Raw genomic sequence first — 23,133 nt, forward strand, 5'->3', positions numbered from 1 at the left:
ACATTGCTACGCCTTAAGAAGATGCCCGTCCTGTGATTCGCCTTAATTTTTGGTGTAAAGTCACACAAACGATTCCTCAGACTTCAGACAAGGGGACGAGACAGATTCATGATTCCTCTTCAGTCAAAGGGGTTCACGGTAGTCAACTACTACCCTCATTCTATGGGGTATGATGGGAATAAGGTATCTGGCTGGTTGCTATGCAAATTCTTCTAAAAACATGTTAGGGAATTGCTAGTTCAGCGATTGTCTTAAAGGGAGTATTACAAATGGGATTAACTCTTTTTTTCTATCACTTAAATAGCAATTTTCCTCGCATAGCGCAATTAAAAGCACGCAAAACTAAACCAGGTGGCTGACGGGTGATGCTGGGCGTTGTAGTTTTGGGAAAGCCAGAGAGACCACTGTCCTAAAGTTTTATTAGAAAATGTACGTACACTGACTGAAACCCTCAAGGTTATAGTATTTCTTGTCAAATCCATCAGTGCGCCTTATAAACTTGTCTGTCCCTTTAAATTATAGCTAATCTAGCAATTCCCAAAATCTAGTAAAATGGCCTCCATTTGCTGCGCAGTTGTTGCCCCGGGCCCTAGCAACCAATCAGATCCCATCTCTCATTCTCTAACCTGGCTTAAAAAAAATAAGAGCCGGAATCTGATTGGCTGCTAAAGGAAACTGCTTTAGTTAACACATGCGTTCATTTTTTTGGTGGTTTTCTGAGTAGTTCTAATGTCAGGTACATATCGAGGAGAGGGTTAATGATCAACTTCTCTTCAATGTACACATTACTGCGATTTCCATCTGCCAAATAGAGGGTTAAACTACAGCTCCCAGGGTGCCTGTTTGACTTTCCCCACCCCTCGCCTACGGGAGGAGCGCTCGGTGCATCACGGGAAATGTAGTCCGGCATTTCCAGCGCGTTTTCCTATGTCACTCCGCTGCCCCCTGAGGTCCAAATTCCAGAGTTACCTATATCTTGCCCTATGAAGAGAGTGAGGGCGGCTGTGTCCCTGGGGATCCGCTGTTGGGTATTGTATTAGGGCTCTATACACATGGCTGCTTTGCAGATATAGGAATTTTGTGTATTTCGCAACATGGAAGACATTTTGCATTATTTGACTTTTTGGCTAGAGGGGAGCGAGAGGAGAAAGCTCCCCAAAATGGTCCAAACTGGTAATAGTGTACTGGCATGGGCAGGTGCCGGAGTGTCAGATATTCTGGATTATCAGATGTGACTAATCATTTCCATATTTGTTTCAGGACAGTCCTCATCGTCACAGAAGCCCGGCACTTAGAGCGCCCCCGTTTTGCCCCCCAGTACGCCCCATGTATACAAGAAGCCAAAGCGGTGCGAACATAGGCGCCATGGTGGTGGATCTGCGCAGCGACACGGTCACCAAGCCCTGCGCAGAGATGAGGAGGGCCATGGCCGAGGCGGAGGTGGGAGATGACGTCTATGGTGAAGACCCCACTGTGAATGGCGAGTACATGGTCATGTTTGGAGGGGGGATATTGTACCCCACAAACTTTGAGTGAAACATCCCTTTAACAGCTAATTACTTATTGCGGATACAGAGATTCAGCGACATGCGGCGCAGCTCCTCGGAACGGAAGACGCTCTGTTTGTGACCACCGCCACCATGGCCAATCTGATCTCCGGTAGGTGGCCCCTGCTAATGTGTTTGTAAAAATGGAGCACTCGTCTAATGCATCTTTTCAAGATCTCTGCTTGCTGCAACTGAATGAGGCCGGGACGCCCATCTAAGTCCAAGTGCGCGGCTCGTCGCATTCACGGACAGCAAGCAGAGATCTTGGCAGGGTGCGGCACGCTGGTTCATCATCACGTTTAATGTCCCATCTCTCGCCAGTCATGGTTCACTGCCGGCTCAGGGGATCGGAGGTCTTGGTTGGGGATGAGTCTCACATGTTCTTCTATGAGCAGGGAAATACGGCACAGGTAAGACACCCGGGGACATTGAAGGGTGATTTTCTGGGACCCGATCCTGGGGTCTTGGAATGGCCTGGTGGTCTCACATGAGCCATTGCAATGTGTTCTACCCTGTGTGCGTTTATGTTGTGCTGCCACCTGATGTGCGTCACTTGTAACAGCAGGGACGATATATAATGACTAGTGATGAGCGACCGTGCTCTCTAAGGCGCTATCACGCACGCTCAGGAGCTAACAAAGTAACTTTGGCGTGCTCCAATACTATGTTCAAGTCCCCGCGGCTGTATGTCTCATGGCTGTTCGACAGACGCAACACATGCAGGGATTGCCTGTTTGTTAGACAGTCCCTGCAAGAGTTGGGAGGGTCCGAAGTCACCTGCAATGTGTCTAATAACTGTGGGTTTGGATCAGTCAAGACTAGGGTTGAGCGACCTTTAGTTTTTTAGGGTCGAGTCGGGTTTTGTGAAACCCGACTGTCTTAAAAGTCGAGTCGAGTGAAATCAGCAGACCACCGTGAAAAGTCGGGTTTCGGCCGAAACACGAAACCCAATGAAGGAAATTTTATTTTATTTTCTCTCTCTCTCTCTCTCTCTCCTCCGTCCCAGCACAGAAAATTTCGTATTGCACATTCCAACTCACTGCTGCGCACAAGCGATAACATGACAATAGGCGTTCACTCCCCTAAGACCTATGTCATCACTCTGCCCACGCTCATTCATTGGCTGAAAAAATGGTGCTAAACGCGTCATATGAAACGCGACTTTGGCGCCAAGAACGCGTACCGCATGGCCGGCCCCGCACAGGGATCGGGTCGGGTTTCATGAGACGCCGACTTTGCCAAAAGTCGGCGACTTATGAAAATGAACGACCCGTTTCACTCAACCCTAGTCAAGACCAGTAAGAGAATGACTGGTCTTGATCAATCGATCCCTTGATCTCCAAAAAAAACCACGCAGTCATGAGAACAGATCCATAGACTATCATGGGTACGTGTTCTACGAAAAACATGGATAGAATGCATGGGTGAAAAATCAGTGGCTACAACAGTCAGACTCATGCTGGGGCCACTGATTGGCTGCAGCGGTTACCTTCTGGCGGTTTGTAAATAAAGCTAAGGAACAACTGAGCGTCCGCACTGAATCAGGAGAGAATGACCTGTAGGACTGTACGCATTGTTCACATCTGTGTTGCCGCGTTTCGCACAGGTTGCAGGAGTGTTCCCTCGTTCCGTACGGACCCTAAAAGATGGACGCCTGGACTTGAAGGATTTGGAGAGCAAGATCCAACATGACTACCCAGATGTGCATTTTGCTCAGACTCGGCTCGTTTGCCTGGAGAACAGCCACAATCGCATGGGGGGCCGCGTGCTACCCCTGTCCTACATGCAGGAGGTGGGTGCAGTGCATCCCGCTTGCATTTTGTATGCCCCCCAAGATTATCTCACTCCCATGCTTCTCCTCCACAGGTGCGGGACCTGGCAGATCGCTACGGGCTGAAGATCCACCTAGATGGGGCGCGACTCCTGAATGCAGCAGAGGCGCTGAGGGTGGAGGCCGCAGAGATTGTCCGCTTCTGTGACTCCGTGTCACTGTGTCTGTCAAAAGTAAGGAATTCACAAAATGAGAAAACGTCCGACTCAGTATCTATACAGGATTATTGCGTCTTGTGATTGCAGGGACTTGGGGCACCAGTGGGTTCCTTACTTGGAGGCAACGCAGAGTTTATTGCGGAGGCGCGGCGGGTACGGAAGTTGCTTGGGGGAGCAATGAGGCAGGCTGGCGTACTGGCGGCCCCCGGACTGGTGGCATTGAGACTTGCAAAAGAGACCGTGAAGTTGGATCATCAGAACGCCAAGACATTTGCCAAAGGTGAGTTCAGGGCTGATCTGTGGGGGGTGCTGGAGCCTATCCCATTTGATTCATGATGCCCTCTCCGAAGCATAGGTCATGCATGATAGTAAGCCTGGAAAACCCCTTTAATCTGTAGACATCCACAACGGGAGTAGTTGTACTTTAACGCAACACAAATTATGCTGCAAATAAAAAGTATGGAGTATTGCTTGAGTAACAATACAGATTCCCCTTTTCCGGGCTGGGTGGATTCCACCCCACACAGCCCTTATTCCCCATAAAGCCGAGTTCATCGGAAAACACTTGCCTATAAAGGCCATATGTTTGGGTTGGAGGCCCGTGGTCCATGTATGGACAGTCTGACGCTGGCCTAAAGCTCAGCAGAGAGGTGCATGTTACATAGCCCTGGACAAGCCCTTTAAACGGCCATCTTTTCCTTCCAGCGGTACACGAGCTGGCCTCGCCTGTCTGCAGCACGGACCCGGCTGCAGTGGACAGTAACATGGTGCTGCTCACAGTCACAGCACCGCTGACCGCTCAGGAGCTGTGCAACCGGCTGAGCGCTGACGACCAGCAGTCCGATGTGGTGGTAAAAACTCTGGTCATTTCTCCTGGCACCGTACGGCTCGTCTGGCATCGGGACGTGTCCACAGAGAACACGCTGCAGGCACTGGAGAAGCTAAAGCAGGTACTACAAAAGTACAACACAGGGGCTCCCTAGCCAGAGGAAGAGGTGGGGGGGCGTCACTGGAATTTCACACTACTGCCGAATCACAGATTATATGCCGTCTATCAATCAGTCCATGAATAAAGGGTTGTGACCTGCACAGCAGAGCTGAATATGTAACCGGCCACTGTCACACTAGATGAGATCTAAGTAAGCAATGGTCTGAAGGACTAAAATTAATCGTACCCTACGTGTTACCAGTGTCATCTCATTGCTGAAAAATGAGTTAATCAGAGAATATCAGCGAGCTCATCCCAACGGGAGAGTCTGTAACGCTTGTCTCTTTTTCTGGACTGCTCGGTGGCAATTTAAAAACCTCATCAAAGTTCGGCCAGACTTGGATGTGGTCTAATATCAGCAGAGAGGAGCTCAGAAAAAGACAGATAGTGATAATAAAAAACAACCCCTTTCTCCTCTCCATTGCAGAGATATTAGCATGTACAATATAGGATAAAATTAAGTCCAAGGGGGTGGGGAGGAGGCGTTACCGGTGTTCATCCCCTGTATGATGTTGACCAATCATAAACAGGCAAGACAAAGGGGAAAGAACACGCCTCCACAGTAGCTTGGAGCAGATTTTTTTAGTCCAAGACATGTAATGACAGTCTTCTCTCTTTAAATCTCCTTGGATATTTCTGTCCTTGCGAACATCCAGCCATTGGACGTTTCCCACCATCTTTCTGCCTTTCTGAAGTCCAGCTTTAGAGTCAGAGTCCTCGCTGGTCTTCCTCCACTTGTAATCCAAAATTAAAAGGATCACATGATCGCGGCTTCCTAAATTCCCAGCTACTATTACTTCCTCAACCATGTCCTCCCTGTTGGTAAGAGTTAGGTCCAAGATTGCAGATCCTCTTGTTCTCTCTACCTTTTCAAAGATAAAGTTGTCAGAAAGAGATAAGAATTTTCTGGACCCCGTTTCTTTTACCTGACCCCTATAGTGCAGCAATCATTGTCATTAGCCAGCAGGAGAATAGATTATTTACACCCAGATAGACACTTTATTAAAGGGAATGTTACAGGCAGCAGTAAAAACAACGGAACAACAGAAAATATTAACACTATATACACCGCACAGCAGGGATGGAGGGGCTCAGCCATCCTTATCCAGCTCCTCCAGCGATCTCCAGCTCCTCCAGCGATCCTCTCACCGTCTGCGCCACCTTCTGGAACTTCTCAATGTGCTGGTTCATCACTTTTTGCTGGGAGAGAAGAGACAGGACATAAGATACAATACTGAAAGATGGTGCACTCCAATTGCTAAACTGACTTAGCGCCCTACACAATCGTCACGGGGAAGATTCCCCCTGCAATAGAGTGACAAGAACACGAGTATCAGTCATTACCCAGTCCGTGGGATTATGAATGAAGATGTGGGGGGGGGGGGGGACGACGACAGGTGGCCACCTTGTCAAAACCACAACTCCCAGCATACACAGTTAGAAGGGGGTCTGCAGTTCCCTCACAAACAGTGTCAGGTGTGGTATTGCAGCATTCAAGTGAATTATGCTGAGTTGCAATACCAGATGTGGACAGAGGTGGCGCTGTCTCTCTGAATAAATACTAAGCTTTGATTGGTTTGTTAGTTTTGGAGAGGCAGAGTCCATTCACCATTTTTATCTTCACACGCTCCTTATCCAGCTTTAGAAACTCAATGAGTGTCAGCTCTTCTGCAGTCTTCTTCAGGCTGATGAAGGGACAGGTCGGGGCGTGCTTCTTGTGTTCCTGCCTGAAAGCAGAACCGAAGTCAAAGGGGTTCACTCCTCTCAGATCGCTCAGCTCCACTTACCAATATGGCTGCCTTTAGAGCGACCCCTGCAGCAGTCACCGCACCTTTCTACAGTGGATGGTGCCCCCTACCCCAAGCACTTACATGGGGTCGTCCTCCGGTTCCCATCCCTCCAGCTCCTTCAGGCAGAAGAAGCACTGTGCAACATCAGGGCTGTTCCCGCCAGGACGGTGGATGAAACCGGCTGCAGCCATCTGTAAAGAGGAAGATAATGATCAGCGACCTCAGGATTGGTGGGGGTGTTTGGACACACCTTCTCATTTAAAGCTTTTTATGTATTTTCATGACTATGAAAATTGTACATTCACACTGAAGGCATCAAAACTATGAATTAACACATGTGGAATTATATACTTAACAAAAAAGTGTGAAACAACTGAAATTATGTCTTATATTCTAGGTTCTTCCAAGTAGCCACCTTTTGCTTTGATGACTACTTTGCACACTCTTGGCATTCTCTTGATGAGCTTCAAGAGGTAGTCACTGGGAATGGTCTTCCAACAAACTTGAAGGAGTTCCCAGAGATGCTTAGCACTTGTTGGCCCTTTTGCCTTCACTCTGCGGTCCAGCTCACCCCAAACCATCTCGATTGGGTTCAGGTCTGGTGACTGGAGGCCAGGTCATCTGCTGTAGCACCGCATCACTCTCCTTGGTCAAATAGCCCTTACACAGCCTGGAGGTGTGTTTGGGGTCAATGTCCTGTTGCAAAATAAATGATGGTCCAACTAAACGCAAACCGGATGGAATAGCATGCCGCTGCAAGATGCTGTGGTAGCCATGCTGGTTCAGTATGCCTTCAATTTTGAATAAATCCCCAACAGTGTCACCAGCAAAGCACCCCCACACCATCACACTTCCTCCTCCATGCTTCACGGTGGGAACCAGGCATGTAGAGTCCATCCGTTCACCTTTTCTGCGTCGCACAAAGACATGGTGGTTGGAACCAAAGATCTCAAATTTGGACTCATCAGACCAAAGCACAGATTTCCACTGATCTAATGTCCATTCCTTGTGTTATTTAGCCCAAACAAGTCTCTTCTGCTTGTTGCCTGTCCTTAGCAGTGGTTTCCTAGCAGCTATTTTACCATGAAGGCCTGCTGCATAGTCTCCTCTTAACAGTTGTTGTAGAGATGTGTCTGCTGCTAGAACTCTGTGTGGCATTGACCTGGTCTCTAATCTGAGCTGCTGTTAACCTGTGATTTCTGAGGCTGGTGACTCGGATAAACTTATCCTCAGAAGCAGAGGTGACTCTTGGTCTTCCTTTCCTGGGGCGGTCCTCATTGTGAGCCAGTTTCTTTGTAGCGCTTTATAGTTTTTGCCCCTGCACTTGGGGACACTTTCAAAGTTCACCCAATTTTTCGGACTGACTGACCTTCATTTCGTAAAGTAATGATGGCCACTCATTTTTCTGTACTTAGCTGCTTTTTTCTTGCATAATACAAATTCTAAGGCTATGTTTCCACGTTCAGGAAACGCTGCGTTTTTGACGCTGCGTTGAGCCGCAGTGTCAAAAACGCAGCGTCCAGATGTTACAGCATAGTGGAGGGGATTTCATGAAATCCCATCTCCACTATGCAGTAACAGGACAGCGTAGGTGACCTGCCAGTGACCTCAGGTGCAGATTTGGTCAGGATTTTACCTGCATAAAATCCTGAAGCAATCCTGAACATGGACACATACCTTTACAGTCCATTTAGTAGGACTATCAGCTATGTATCCACCAGACTTCTGCACAACACAATGATGGTCCCAACCCCATTTATAAGGCAAAAAATGCCACTTAAGGCTACGTTCACATTTACGTTGCGTCGGGCGCAGCCGCGGCGACGCATGCGTCATGCGCCCCTAATATTTAACATGGGGGGCGCATGGTCATGCGTTGTGTTGCGTTTTGTGACGCATGCGTTTTTTCGGCGCAAGCGTCAGGGCGCAGCAAGTTGCATTTTTTGTGCGTCAAAAAACATGCCAAAAAAAGACGCATGCGTCACAAAACAATGCGTTTTGCATGCGTTGTGCGTTGCGTCTCCGACGCAACGCCCAACAACGCAAATGTGAACGTAGCCTAAACCTGACAGGGCACACCTGTGACGTGAAAACCATTCCCGGTGACTACCTCTTGAAGCTCATCAAGAGAATGCCAAGAGTGTACAAAGCAGTAATCAAAGCAAAAGGTGGCTACTTGGAAGAACCTAGAATATAAGACATATTTTCAGCTATTTCACACTTTTTTGTTAAGTATATAATTCCACATGTGTTAATTCATAGTTTTGATGCCTTCAGTGTGAATGTATAATTTTCATAGTCATGAAAATACAGAAAAATCTTTAAATGAGAAGGTGTGTCCAAACTTTTGGTCTGTACTGTATGCACACGCTCCTATATACACACTGTATACCCGCACACGCTCCTATATACACACTGTATACCCGCACACGCTCCTATATACACACTGTATACCCGCACACGCTCCTATATACACACTGTATACCCGCACACGCTCCTATATACACTGTATACCCGCACACGCTCCTATATACACACACTACACCCATACACGCTCCTATATACACACTGTATACCCGCACACGCTCCTATATACACACTGTATACCCGCACACGCTCCTATATACACACTGTATACCCGCACACGCTCCTATATACACACTGTATACCCGCACACGCTCCTATATACACACTGTATACCCGCACACGCTCCTATATACACTGTATACCCGCACACGCTCCTATATACACACACTACACCCATACACGCTCCTATATACACACTGTATACCCGCACACGCTCCTATATACACACTGTATACCCGCACACGCTCCTATATACACACTGTATACCCGCACACGCTCCTATATACACACTGTATACCCGCACACGCGCCTATATACACTGTATACCCACACACGCTGCTATATACACACTGTATACCCGCACACGCTCCTATATACACTGTATACCCGCACACGCTCCTATATACACTGTATACCCGCACACGCTCCTATACACACTGTATACCCGCACACGCTCCTATACACACTGTATACCCGCACACGCTCCTATACACACTGTATACCCGCACACGCTCCTATACACACTGTATACCCGCACACGCTCCTATACACACTGTATACCCGCACACGCTCCTATACACACTGTATACCCGCACACGCTCCTATACACACTGTATACCCGCACACGCTCCTATACACACTGTATACCCGCACACGCTCCTATACACACTGTATACCCGCACACGCTCCTATACACACTGTATACCCGCACACGCTCCTATACACACTGTATACCCGCACACGCTCCTATACACACTGTATACCCGCACACGCTCCTATACACACTGTATACCCGCACACGCTCCTATACACACTGTATACCCGCACACGCTCCTATACACACTGTATACCCGCACACGCTCCTATACACACTGTATACCCGCACACGCTCCTATACACACTGTATACCCGCACACGCTGCTATACACACTGTATACCCGCACACGCTGCTATACACACTGTATACCCGCACACGCTCCTATACACACTGTATACCCGCACACGCTCCTATATACACTGTATACCCGCACACGCTCCTATACACACTGTATACCCGCACACGCTCCTATACACACTGTATACCCGCACACGCTCCTATACACACTGTATACCCGCACACGCTGCTATACACACTGTATACCCGCACACGCTGCTATACACACTGTATACCCGCACACGCTCCTATACACACTGTATACCCGCACACGCTCCTATACACACTGTATACCCGCACACGCTCCTATACACACTGTATACCCGCACACGCTCCTATACACACTGTATACCCGCACACGCTCCTATACACACTGTATACCCGCACGCGCTCCTATACACACTGTATACCCGCACACGCTCCTATATATACACTGTATACCCGCACACGCTCCTATACACACTGTATACCCGCACGCGCTCCTATACACACTGTATACCCGCACGCGCTCCTATACACACTGTATACCCGCACACGCTCCTATATACACACTGTATACCCGCACACGCTCCTATACACACACTGTATACCCGTACACGCTCCTATATACACTGTATACCCGTACACGCTCCTATATACACACACTGTATACCCGCACACGCTCCTATACACACTGTATACCCGCACGCGCTCCTATACACACTGTATACCCGCACACGCTCCTATACACACTGTATACCCGCACACGCTCCTATACACACTGTATACCCGTACACGCTCCTATATATACACTGTATACCCGCACACGCTCCTATATACACTGTATACCCGTACACGCTCCTATATACACTGTATACCCGTACACGCTCCTATATACACTGTATACCCGTACACGCTCCTATATACACTGTATACCCGTACACGCTCCTATATATACACTGTATACCCGCACACGCTCCTATATACACACTGTATACCCGTACACGCTCCTATATACACTGTATACCCGTACACGCTCCTATATACACTGTATACCCGCACACGCTCCCATATACACACTGTATACCCGCACACGCTCCTATATATACACTGTATACCCGCACACGCTCTTATATACACACTGTATACCCGTACACGCTCCTATATACACTGTATACCCGTACACGCTCCTATATACACTGTATACCCGCACACGCTCCCATATACACACTGTATACCCGCACACGCTCCTATATATACACTGTATACCCGCACACGCTCTTATATACACACTGTATACCCGTACACGCTCCTATACACACTGTATACCCGCACACGCTCCTATATACACACTGTATACCCGCACACGCTCCCATATACACACTGTATACCCGCACACGCTCCTATATATACACTGTATACCCGCACACGCTCTTATATACACACTGTATACCCGTACACGCTCCTATATACACTGTATACCCGCACACGCTCCCATATACACACTGTATACCCGCACACGCTCCTATATATACACTGTATACCCGCACACGCTCTTATATACACACTGTATACCCGCACACGCTCCTATATATACACACTGTATACCCGCACACGCTCCTATATACACTGTATACCCGTACACGCTCCTATATACACTGTATACCCGCACACGCTCCTATATATACACACTGTATACCCGCACACGCTCCTATATACACACACTGTATACCCGCACACGCTCCTATATACACACTATACCCGCACACGCTCTTATATACACACTGTATACCCGTACACGCTCCTATATACACACTGTATACCCGCACACGCTCCTATATACACACTGTATACCCGCACACGCTCCTATACACACACTGTATACCCGCACACGCTCCTATATACACACTGTATACCCGCACACGCTCCTATACACATGCGCGCTGTAGGCAGAGGACATGGCGGCTGCCTCACCCGCTCCGGAGTACAGGCGCAGCCCTCAGTGAACGGCCAGTTGCTGAAGGTCCGGACCCGTGTGTCCTGCAGGTACAGGCGCCATTCATCCGGTAACCGAGGCTCCCCTGGCTGAGCCGCCGGCAGGACGAGCGGAGAGCTGTTCACCATGGCGGTCAATTCAAGTTAATCAACGCAGCAAGACGCAAAGCACCACGGGAGGGGGGAAGGAACGTAATGGTGACAGCGAACTACAAGGTCCGCAATGCACCGCGGCATCAAACCACAGTCCGTGACGTCATCATCATCAAACTTTATGTGTGTATATAAGAAACAGACAAAATTAATATGCATGTATATTTTTTGTTTAACCCGTTCATGCTGCTCCTCATGTCCTTCTCAATAACCAAAACGTGCACAAACAATTCTCGTTGGGTGACAGGAGCCTCCCCATAGTCACACGTTTCAGTGTTATTTAGCATGCAGCCATTGCTGTGGGGTCAGCACAGGTTGCGGTCCTCAGGGCCATGTTCACACTTCATGTATTACCTGTATCGGCGTTAGATTCAGGTTGTGGAAAATCTGTGTGGAAATTGACATTTGTGCAGATTTTTAGAGGAATTGTCCACTTCTTTAACCCATTCCCAACATGGCATGGAATAATACGGCGAGGTACGCGGAGCGGCCTCAGGAGCGGAACTCGCCCTACACCCGGCTGTGTGAACCCGGCAACAGTCGGTGCGGTTTAACCGTTTATATGCCGCTGCAAATCTCTGGCAGAGGCCTTTAAAGGGGTTTTCTGGTGAAAGCAAATTGGATATCACTCCTTATGGGCCCCATAGAGAATAAAGCGGTGGTCGAGCATCCATTCTGCATAGATGATGATTTGCTTCACACCGTACAACCCCTGTAAGTCGTCCGCGCTGCTATTACCACCATATTGGTACGCCTGAAAAGTTCAGTCACACATTGGGCTTGATGAGGGGAAGCCATGATTTTCGTTATACAGTATAACGTTGCAACATTTGAATCACCCATTTTTTTGTAATACAGATACCCATAAAGTAAATGCGGCAAAAAAAAATAGAAAATGCAATAAGAGATGATCAAAATGTCAGGTGAATCCCAATAAAATCTACAGCACGCCACACAAGAGCCCTGATCCACTTCAAGGTGGAAGAAACAAAGTCTGAAAGAATGTGAACGTTGCAGAAGATCAGGGCCCGCGATTGGCTGCAGCGGTCATGTAACTTCCTTCTCCTGCCAGATACTGGTGGGGAACACAGAGTGGAGTAAGTGCCGCTCATCCAGGAGTATCAATTTTTTTCTTAAACTTTCCCAGCAAAACTGACCCATGTGGGTAGTCATAGTAGCGCTGTACTTGGCAATCACCCAGCTTTCCCAGAATCAGATATCTTTATTCCTCATGTGTGGTCATGTTGTTATTCCTGGCACAATATGACTGATTCATCTCCAGGAAGAACACGACAATTATTAACCCTGGGAGATTTCCAGGACAGGACTGCAATTACAGTAAAGGAGATTAGCGCAGGGAGTATGCACATTCCTGGCGACAGGTCTGCTGTCTGCAAACACACTGTACCGTCACCCGCCAATGATTGACCGTGGTCATGGGACTGTGGCTTCTTTGTTATGTCCAACTCTGGGAAAGCTGGGTGGCTATGAATATTGCCGCCGTGCTATATAACTGAGCAGATTTACCATTAGAGTCCCGGGAAAAGCTGGGTGACCACCAATATGGCCATCTTTACAGACACCCTCAATACATTGGCATAGTGTGGGCTATCAGCCCCCGGGGTAAGGCGAGTATTTCACACCCCATAACAGTGGACCTGTAGTTCTCTGGAGCCCTTTCCACCAGTCCAGTATTGAATACCTTATCCCCAAGCACATGTATTGTATTTTAGGAAAATATTAATGTAAGTATAGTCTGCCCTTTGGTCCTCTAGTTTTCTCCTGCTTATTGTAGCTGAAATCCAACATACAATTTAAAAAAATATATACCTTGTTATATATACTTTTTTATTTATGTACCTACTTAAATACCACAACCCAACCCAGAGCTCTAACCCAAGCCCTGCTCTGAGCCCTAACTAGATAACTCTATCCCTAACCTTAGTCATGACTTGAGCCCTAGCCCTACTCTGAGTCCTAACTCTAAAACTCTAGCCCTAGCCTGAGCAGTAACCAGGCCGCTAATCCTAGTCCTAACCTAACCTGAGTCATCACCCTAACCAGGATCGTAATCCTAACCCTAACCTAATGGTTGCTCACTCTCCCCAGTCCCACAAGCTCGCTGCCTCGGGGCAATCCTTGACTCTGATCTCTCCTTCAAACCACATATCCAAGCCCTTTCCACTTCCTGCCGACTTCAACTCCAAATTATTTCCCGAATCCATACATTCCTCAACCAAAAATCTGCAAAAACCCTAGTCCATGCCCTCATCATCTCCAGCCTGGACTACTGCAACCTCCTGCTTTGTGGCCTCCCTTCTAACACTCTCGCACCCCTCCAATTTATTCTAAAATCTGGTCTCTGACTAATCCACTTATCCCCCCGCTATTCCCCAGCCTTTCCCCTCTGTCAATCACTTTACTGGTTCCCCATTACCCAGAGACTCCAGTTCAAAACCCTAACCATAGCATACAAAGCCATCCACAACCGATCTCCTCCATACATCTGTGACCTCCTTTCCTGGTACTTACCTGCACGCAACCTCCAAACCTCACAAGACTCCTTCTCTACTCCCCTCTCATCTCCTCTTCTTACAATTGCATACAAGATTTCTCTAACTCTAACCTGAGTCCTCACCCTAACCAGGGCCCTAATCCTAACCCTAACCTGAGTCCTAACCCTAACTAACCAGGGCTGTAATCCTAACCCTAACCTGAGTCCTCACCCTAACCAGGGCCCTAATCTTAACCTGAGTCCTAACCCTAACCAGTGCCCTACTCCTAACCCTAACCTGAGTCCAAATCCTGACCATGGCCCTAATTCGAGCCCTAACCAGAACCCAAGCCATGACCTAAGCCTTAAAGGCGCTCTGTCAGCACAGAATAACTGTTCAAACAGGCGCTCCATGGCTTGGCCAATCATTTATGTACACTTTCCCACCTGTTTGTTTTTCCTCTATCTCCACCTCCTCTTTTTAAATTGACAGCTCTGGCTTCATAGGGCCAGAGGAGGGTGGAGAATGAGGTAAAACAAGCAGGTGGGAAGGTGTATATAAATAATTGGCCTCGCCTTGAAGCACCAAGCGACTGTACTTGGTTTGAACAGTTATTCTGTGCTGACAGAGTCCCTTTACCCTAAGCCCTAACCCAAGCCCTGCTCTGAGACCTAACTCTATAACTCTAGCCCTAACTTGAACAGTAACTAACTAATTCTAGCCCTAACTCTAACCTGAGCCCAAGCCCCAACCCAAGCCCTGCTCTGAGTACTAACGCTAGCTCTAACCTGAGCCTTAACCCAAGCCTTGCTCTGAGCATTAAATCTAGTTCCAACTTGAGCCCCAACCCTAACCTGAGCTCTAACTCAAACCTTGCTCTGAGCGCTAACTCTAGCTCTAACCTGAGTCCCAATACAAGCCCTGCTCTGAGCGCTAACTCTGGCTCTAACCTGAACCCTATCCCAAGCCTTGCTTTGAGCATTAAATCTAGCTCTAACCTGAGCCCTAATCCAAACCCTGCTCTGGGCACTAACTCTAGCTCTAACGTGAGCCCTAACTGAAGCCCTGCTTGGAGCATTAAATCTAGTTCTAATCTGAGCCCTAACCCAAGCCCTTCTCTGAGTGCTAACTCTAGCTCTAACCTGAGCCCTAACCCAAGCCTTGCCCTGGGCGCTAAATCTAGCTCTAACCTGAGCTCTAACCCAAGCCTTGCTCTGAGCACAAACTCTAGCTCTAACCTGAGCCCTAACTCAATCCTTGCTCGGAGCACTAACTCTAGCTCTAACCTGAGCCCTAACCCAAGCATTGCTCTGACCACTATCTCTCGCTCTAACCTGAGCCCTAACCCAAGCCCTGCTCTGAGCGCTAAATCTAGCTCTAACCTGAGCCCTAACCCAAGCCTTGCTCTGAGCACTAAGGGTACTGTCACACAGTGCCATTTTGATCGCTACGACGGCACGATCCGTGACGTCGCAGCGATCGTATGATTATCGCTCCAGCGTCGTAGAATGCGGTCACACGTTGCAATCACGGCGCTGGAGCGATGCCGAAGTCCCCGGGTAACCAGGGTAAACATCGGGTTACTAAGCGCAGGGCCGCGCTTAGTAACCCGATGTTTACCGTGGTTACCAGCGTAAACGTAAAAAAAACAAACAGTACATACTTACATTCCGGTGTCTGTCCCCCGGCGTCTCAGCTTCTCTGCACTGTGTAAGCACAGCGGCCGGAAAGCAGAGCGGTGACGTCAGACGTGCTGTGCTCACTTTCTGGCTGGCCGGCGCTCACAGTGCAGAGAAGCTGAGACGCCGGAGGACAGACACCGGAATGTGAGTATGTACTGTTTGTTTTTTTTACGTTTACGCTGGTAACCAGGGTAAACATCGGGTTACTAAGCGCGGCCCTGCGCTTAGTTACCCGATGTTTACCCTGGTTACAAGCGAACACATCGCTGGATCGCTGTCACACACAACGATCCAGCGATGTCAGCGGGAGATCAAGCGACGAAAGAAAGTTCCAAACGATCTGCTACGACGTACGATTCTCAGCAGGGTCCCTGATCGCTGCTGCGTGTCAGACACTGCGATATCGTAACGATATCGCTAGAACGTCACGAATCGTACCGTCGTAGCGATCAAAATTGCACTGTGTGACAGTACCCTAACTCTAGCTCTAACCTAAGCCCTAACCCAAGCCCTGCTGTGAGTGCAAAATCTAACCCTAACCTGAGCCCTAACCCAAGCCTTGCCCTGGGTGCTAAATCTAGCTCTAAAGGTACCTTCACACGAAACGACATCGCTAGCGATCCGTGACGTTGCAGCGTCCTGGATAGCGATATCGTTTAGTTTGACACGCAGCAGCGATCAGGATCCTGCTGTGATGTCGCTGGTCGCTGAATAAAGGCCCCGTCTCACTAAGCGATTTACCAACGATCACGACCAGCGATATGACCTGGCCGTGATCGTTGGTAAGTCGTTGTGTGGTCGCTGGGGAGCTGTCACACAGACCGCTCTCCCCAGCGACCAACGATCAGGGGAACGACTTCGGCATCGTTGAAACTGTCTTCAACGATGCCGAAGTCCCCCTGCAGCACCCGGGTAACCAGGGTAAACATCGGGTTACTAAGCGCAGGGCCGCGCTTAGTAACCCGATGTTTACCCTGGTTACCAAAAAAAACAAACACTACATACTCGCCTTTCGGTGTCCAGGTCCCTTGCTGTCTGCTTCCTGCTCTCTGACTGAGCCGCCGTACACTGAGAGCAGAGCGCAGCGGTGACGTCACTGCTGCGCTCTCACTTCTCACTGTACGGCCGGGAGTCAGTCAGAGCAGGAAGCAGACGGCAAGGGACCTGACGGACATCAGAAGGCGAGTATGTATTGTTTGTTTTTTTTTACATTTACGCTGGTAACCAGGGTAAACATCGGGTTACTAAGCGCGGCCCTGCGCTTAGTAACCCGATGTTTACCCTGGTTACCAGTGAAGACATCGCTGGATCGGTGTCACACACACCAGTTCAGCGATGTCAGCGGGGCCTCAACGACCAAAAAAAGGTCCAGGCCATTCCGACACGACCAGCGATCTCACAGCAGGGGCCTGATCGCTGGTACGTGTCACACATAGCGAGATCGCTATGGAGGTCGCTGTTGCGTCACAAAACTAGTGACTCAGCAGCGATCTCGCTAGCGATCTCGCTATGTGAGACGGGGCCTTAAAGTCCAGAACTTTATTTGGTCGTCCGATCGCTGTGTATCGTTGTGTTTGAAAGCAAAAGCAACGATACCAGCGATGTTTTACACTGGTAACCAGGGTAAACATCGGGTTACTAAGCGCAGGGCCGCGCTTAGTAACCCGATGTTTACCCTGGTTACCAGCGTAAAAGTAAAAAAAACAAACAGCACATACTTACATGCGTCCCCCAGCGTCTGCTTCCTCCTGACACTTACTGAGCGCCGGCCCTAAAAGTGAAAGTGAAAGCACAGCGGTGACGTCACCGCTGTGCTGTTAGGGCCGGAGCTCAGTCAGTGTCAGGAAGCAGACGCTGGGGGACGCATGTAAGTATGTGCTGTTTGTTTTTTTTACTTTTACGCTGGTAACCAGGATAAACATCGGGTTACTAAGCGCGGCCCTGCGCTTAGCAACCCGATGTTTACCCTGGTTACCCGGGGACCTCGGCATCGTTGGTCGCTGGAGAGCGGTCTGTGTGACAGCTCTCCAGCGATCAAACAGCGACGCTGCAGCGATCGGCATCGTTGTCGCTATCGCTGCAGCGTCGCTTCGTGTGAAGGTACCTTAACCTAAGCTCTAACCCAAGCCTTGCTCTGAGCACTAAAGGTACCGTCACATTAAGCGACGCTGCAGCGATAGCGACAACGATGCCGATCGCTGCAGCGTCGCTGTTTGATCGCTGGAGAGCTGTCACACAGACCGCTCTCCAGCGACCAACGATGCCGAGGTCCCCGGGTAACCAGGGTAAACATCGGGTTGCTAAGCGCAGGGCTGCGCTTAGTAACCCGATGTTTACCCTGGTTACCAGCGTAAAAGTAAAAAAAAACAAACAGTACATGCTCACCTGCGCATCCCCCAGCCTCTGCTTCCTGACACTGACTGAGCTCCGGCCCTAACAGCACAGCGGTGACGTCACCGCTGTGCTTTCACTTTCACTTCAGGGCCGGAGCTCAGTCAGTGTCAGGAAGCAGAGGCTGGGGGACGCGCAGGTGAGCATGTACTGTTTGTTTTTTTTACTTTTACGCTGGTAACCAGGGTAAACATCGGGTTACTAAGCGCGGCCCTGCGCTTAGTAACCCGATGTTTACCCTGGTTACCAGTGTAAAACATCGCTGGTATCGTTGCTTTTGGTGTCAAACACAACGATACACAGCGATCGGACGACCAAATAAAGTTCTGGACTTTATTCAGCGACCAGCGACATCACAGCAGGATCCTGATCGCTGCTGCGTGTCAAACTAAACGATATCGCTAGCGAGGACGCTGCAACGTCACGGATCGCTAGCGATATCGTTTAGTGTGACGGTACCTTAAAGGTACCGTCACACTAAACGATATCGCTAGCAATCCGTGACGTTGCAGCGTCCTGGCTAGCGATATCGTTGTGTTTGACACGCAGCAGCGATCTGGATCCCGCTGTGATGTCGCTGGTCGTTGATTAAAGTTCAGAACTTTATTTGGTCGTCAGATCGCCGTGTATCGTTGTGTTTGATAGCAAAAGCAACGATACCAGCGATGTTTTACAATGGTAACCAGGGTAAATATCGGGTTACTAAGCGCAGGGCCGTGCTTAGTAACCCGATGTTTACCCTGGTTACCAGTGTAAAATGTAAAAAAACAAACAGCACATACTCACCCTCTGATGTCTGTCACACGTCCCTCGCCGTCCGCTTCCTTCACTGACTGAGCGCCGGCCGTAAGTGAAAGTACAGCACAGCGGTGACGTCACTGCTCTGCTGTTAGGGCCGGCACTCAGTCAGTGCAGGAAGCGGACGCCGGGGGACGCGCAGGTGAGTATGTAGTGTTTGTTTTTTTACATTTTACACTGGTAACCAGGGTAAACATCGGGTTACTAAGTGCGGCCCTGCGCTTAGTAACCCGATGTTTACCCTGGTTACCCGGGGACTTCGGCATCGCTCCAGCGCCGTGATTGCAACGTGTGACCGCATTCTACGACGCTGGAGCGATAATCATACAATCACTGTGACGTCACGGATCGTGCCGTCGTAGCGATCAAAATGGCACTGTGTGACAGTACCCTTAGGGTATGTTTCCACGGTCAGGAAACGCTGCTTTTTTGACGCTGCGCAGAGCTGCAGCGTCAAAAAAGCAGCGTCCAGATGTTCCAGCATAGTGGAGGGGATTTTATGAAATCCCGTCTCCACTATGCGTGGAAACCCGCACGCGGCGGCCCTGCGACTCCGGACATGCTGCGCGTCTTTTCAGATCGCAGCATGTCCGTACACCTTGCGGGGACGCAGCGTCCCCGCAAGGCATATCACAGGGCCCTATGGCGAGGGGTGCGATGATCCCGGATGTGTACTGTACACATCTGGCACCATCGCGTCCCAGAAAGGGGGCGGGGCTTAGCGTCGAGCGGCTTCGCCGCTGCGGCGATACCGCCGGCCATCCTGAGCGTGGAGACATAGCCTTAGGGTATGTTTCCACGTTCAGGAAACGCTGCGTTTTTGACGCTGCGTTTTTCTGCAGCGTCAAAAACGCAGCGTCCAGATGTTACAGCATAGTGGATGGGATTTTATGAAATCCAGACTCCACTATGCGTTAAAAAACGCATGCGTTTTTGCCGCAAAAACGCATGTGTGGTGCGTTTTTTCGAAACGCAGCATGTTGCTACTATGAGCAAAACACGCAGGTACACCGCAGGTGACGTGCCAGTGACCTCAGGTTCAGTTTTGGTCAGGATTTTACCTGCATAAAATCCTGACCAAAGCCTGAAGCAAAACTGACCGTGGAAACATACCCTTGGGGTATGTTTCCACGTTCAGGAAACGCTGCTTGTTTGACGCTGTGCAGCGCTGCAGCGTCAAACAAGCAGCGTCCAGATGTTCCAGCATAGTGGAGGGGATTTTATGAAATCCCGTCTCCACTATGCGTGGAAACCCGCACGCGGCGGCCCTGCGACTCCGGACATGCTGCGCGTCTTTTCAGATCGCAGCATGTCCGTACACCTTGCGGGGACGCAGCGTCCCCGCAAGGCATATCACAGGGCCCTATGGCGAGGGGTGCGATGATCCCGGATGTGTACTGTACACATCTGGCACCATCGCGTCCCAGAAAGGGGGCGGGGCTTAGCGTCGAGCGGCTTCGCCGCTGCGGCGATACCGCCGGCCATCCTGAGCGTGGAGACATAGCCTTAGGGTATGTTTCCACGTTCAGGAAACGCTGCGTTTTTGACGCTGCGTTTTTCTGCAGCGTCAAAAACGCAGCGTCCAGATGTTACAGCATAGTGGATGGGATTTTATGAAATCCAGACTCCACTATGCGTTAAAAAACGCATGCGTTTTTGCCGCAAAAACGCATGTGTGGTGCGTTTTTTCGAAACGCAGCATGTTGCTACTATGAGCAAAACACGCAGGTACACCGCAGGTGACGTGCCAGTGACCTCAGGTTCAGTTTTGGTCAGGATTTTACCTGCATAAAATCCTGACCAAAGCCTGAAGCAAAACTGACCGTGGAAACATACCCTTGGGGTATGTTTCCACGTTCAGGAAACGCTGCTTGTTTGACGCTGTGCAGCGCTGCAGCGTCAAACAAGCAGCGTCCAGATGTTCCAGCATAGTGGAGGGGATTTTATGAAATCCCGTCTCCACTATGCGTGGAAACCCGCACGCGGCGGCCCTGCGACTCCGGACATGCTGCGCGTCTTTTCAGATCGCAGCATGTCCGTACACCTTGCGGGGACGCAGCGTCCCCGCAAGGCATATCACAGGGCCCTATGGGAGCGAGCGATCATCCCGGATGTGAAGAGTTAACACATCCGGCATGATCACGTCCCAGGAAGGGACCGGCCCCTCCGGACCGTGGAGACATACCCTTAGGGTATGTGTCCACGTTCAGGATTGCTTCAGGATTTGGTCAGGATTTTATGCAGGTAAAATCCTGACCAAATCTGCACCTGAGGTCACTGGCAGGTCACCTGCGTTTTTTCTGCAATGTAAGGACATGCTGCGTTCTTACAAGACGCGCCGCATGTGAGTTTTCTCAGGTGTGCCGCATGCGTCTTTTACTGCATAGTGGAGACAGGATTTCATGAAATCCCCTCCACTATGCTGTAACATCTGGATGCTGCGTTTTGTATGCATGCTGCTCAACGCTGCGTCAAAAACGCAGCGTTTCCTGAACGTGGAAACATACCCTAAGGGTATGGCTCCACGGTCCGGAGGGGCGGCGGTATCGCCGCAGCGGCGAAGCCGCTCGGCGCTGAGCCCCGCCCCCTTTCTGGGACGCGATCATGCCGGATGTGTTAACTCTTCACATCCGGGATGATCGCTCTGTCCTATAGGGCCCTGTGATATGCCTTGCGGGGACGCTGCGTCCCCGCAAGGTGTACGGACATGCTGCGATCTGAAAAGACGCGCAGCATGTCCGGAGTCGCAGGGCCGCCGCGTGCGGGTTTCCACGCAGAGTGGAGACGGGATTTCATACAATCCCCTCCACTATGCTGGAACATCTGGACGCTGCTTTTTTGACGCTGCAGCTCTGCGCAGCGTCAAAAAAGCAGCGTTTCCTGACCGTGGAAACATACCCTAACTCTACCTCTAAACGGAGCCAAACTCAAACCTTGCCCTGAACAATAAGGGTATGTTTCCACGGTACGTAAACGCTGCTTGTTTGACGCTGCAGCGTCAAACAAGCAGCGTCCAGATGTTCCAGCATAGTGGAGGGGATTTTATGAAATCCCGTCTCCACTATGCGTGGAAACCCGCACGCGGCGGCCCTGCGACTCCGGACATGCTGCGCGTCTTTTCAGATCGCAGCATGTCCGTACACCTTGCGGGGACGCAGCGTCCCCGCAAGGCATATCACAGGGCCCTATGGCGAGGGGTGCGATGATCCCGGATGTGTACTGTACACATCCGGCACCATTGCGTCCCATTAAGGGGGCGGGGCTTAGTGCCGAGCGGCTTCGCCGCTGCGGCGATCCCGCCGGCGAAACGGACCGTGGAGACGTACCCTAAGGGTATGTTTCCACGTTCAGGCTTGCTTCAGGCTTTGGTCAGGATTTTATGCAAGTAAAATCCTGACCAAAACTGCACCTGAGGTCACTGGCAGGTCACCTGCGGTGTGCCTGCGTGTTTTGCTCATTGTAGCAACATGCTGCGTTTTGAAAAAACGCACCGCGCATGCGTTTTCGCGGCAAAAACGCATGCGTTTTTTAACGCATAGTGGAGTCGGGATTTCATGAAATCCCCTTCACTATGCTGTAACATCTGGACGCTGCGTTTTTGACGCTGCGGAAAAATGCAGCGTCAAAAACGCAGCGTTTCCTGAACGTGGACACATACCCTAAGGGTATGTGTCCACGTTCAGGATGGCATCAGGATTTGGTCAGGATTTTTCATCAGTATTTGTAAGCCAAAACCAGGAGTGGGTGATAAATGCAGAAGTTGTGCATATGTTTCTATTCTACTTTTCCTCTAAGGGTATGTTTCC

General features: G+C 49.9%; 2 protein-coding genes across 5 annotated transcripts; one reads left to right on the forward strand and one right to left on the reverse strand.

Moving 5' to 3' along the window:
• Positions 1 to 643: 643 nt before the first annotated feature.
• On the forward strand, positions 644 to 4,903 carry LOC143766076 (uncharacterized). 4 transcript variants are annotated; one of them, XM_077253460.1, is made up of 8 exons: positions 644 to 736; positions 1,261 to 1,480; positions 1,576 to 1,659; positions 1,869 to 1,957; positions 3,154 to 3,339; positions 3,414 to 3,551; positions 3,624 to 3,816; positions 4,242 to 4,903. In XM_077253460.1, exons 2-8 carry the CDS (start codon positions 1,327 to 1,329, stop codon positions 4,517 to 4,519), a joined length of 1,122 nt encoding a protein of 373 aa, XP_077109575.1. In that variant the 5' UTR covers positions 644 to 736; positions 1,261 to 1,326; the 3' UTR covers positions 4,520 to 4,903. The 4 variants fall into 4 exon arrangements, with proteins under 4 accessions (XP_077109575.1, XP_077109574.1, XP_077109577.1 ...); XM_077253459.1 differs by lacking the exon at positions 644 to 736 and adding an exon at positions 873 to 1,028; XM_077253462.1 differs by lacking the exon at positions 644 to 736 and adding an exon at positions 924 to 1,028 and having other exon boundaries at positions 1,266 to 1,480.
• Positions 4,904 to 5,496: 593 nt separating this feature from the next.
• Positions 5,497 to 11,937, reverse strand: BIRC5 (baculoviral IAP repeat containing 5). The gene is made up of 4 exons (XM_077253465.1): positions 11,788 to 11,937; positions 6,396 to 6,505; positions 6,134 to 6,251; positions 5,497 to 5,724 (listed from the first exon to the last, which is right to left on the reverse strand). The coding sequence occupies exons 1-4, from the start codon at positions 11,935 to 11,937 to the stop codon at positions 5,626 to 5,628; spliced, it is 477 nt and encodes a 158-aa protein (XP_077109580.1). The 3' UTR covers positions 5,497 to 5,625.
• Positions 11,938 to 23,133: the final 11,196 nt, after the last annotated feature.

Source organism: Ranitomeya variabilis, chromosome 4 (genome assembly GCF_051348905.1).
Source record: "Ranitomeya variabilis isolate aRanVar5 chromosome 4, aRanVar5.hap1, whole genome shotgun sequence".
NCBI lineage: Eukaryota > Metazoa > Chordata > Amphibia > Anura > Dendrobatidae > Ranitomeya > Ranitomeya variabilis.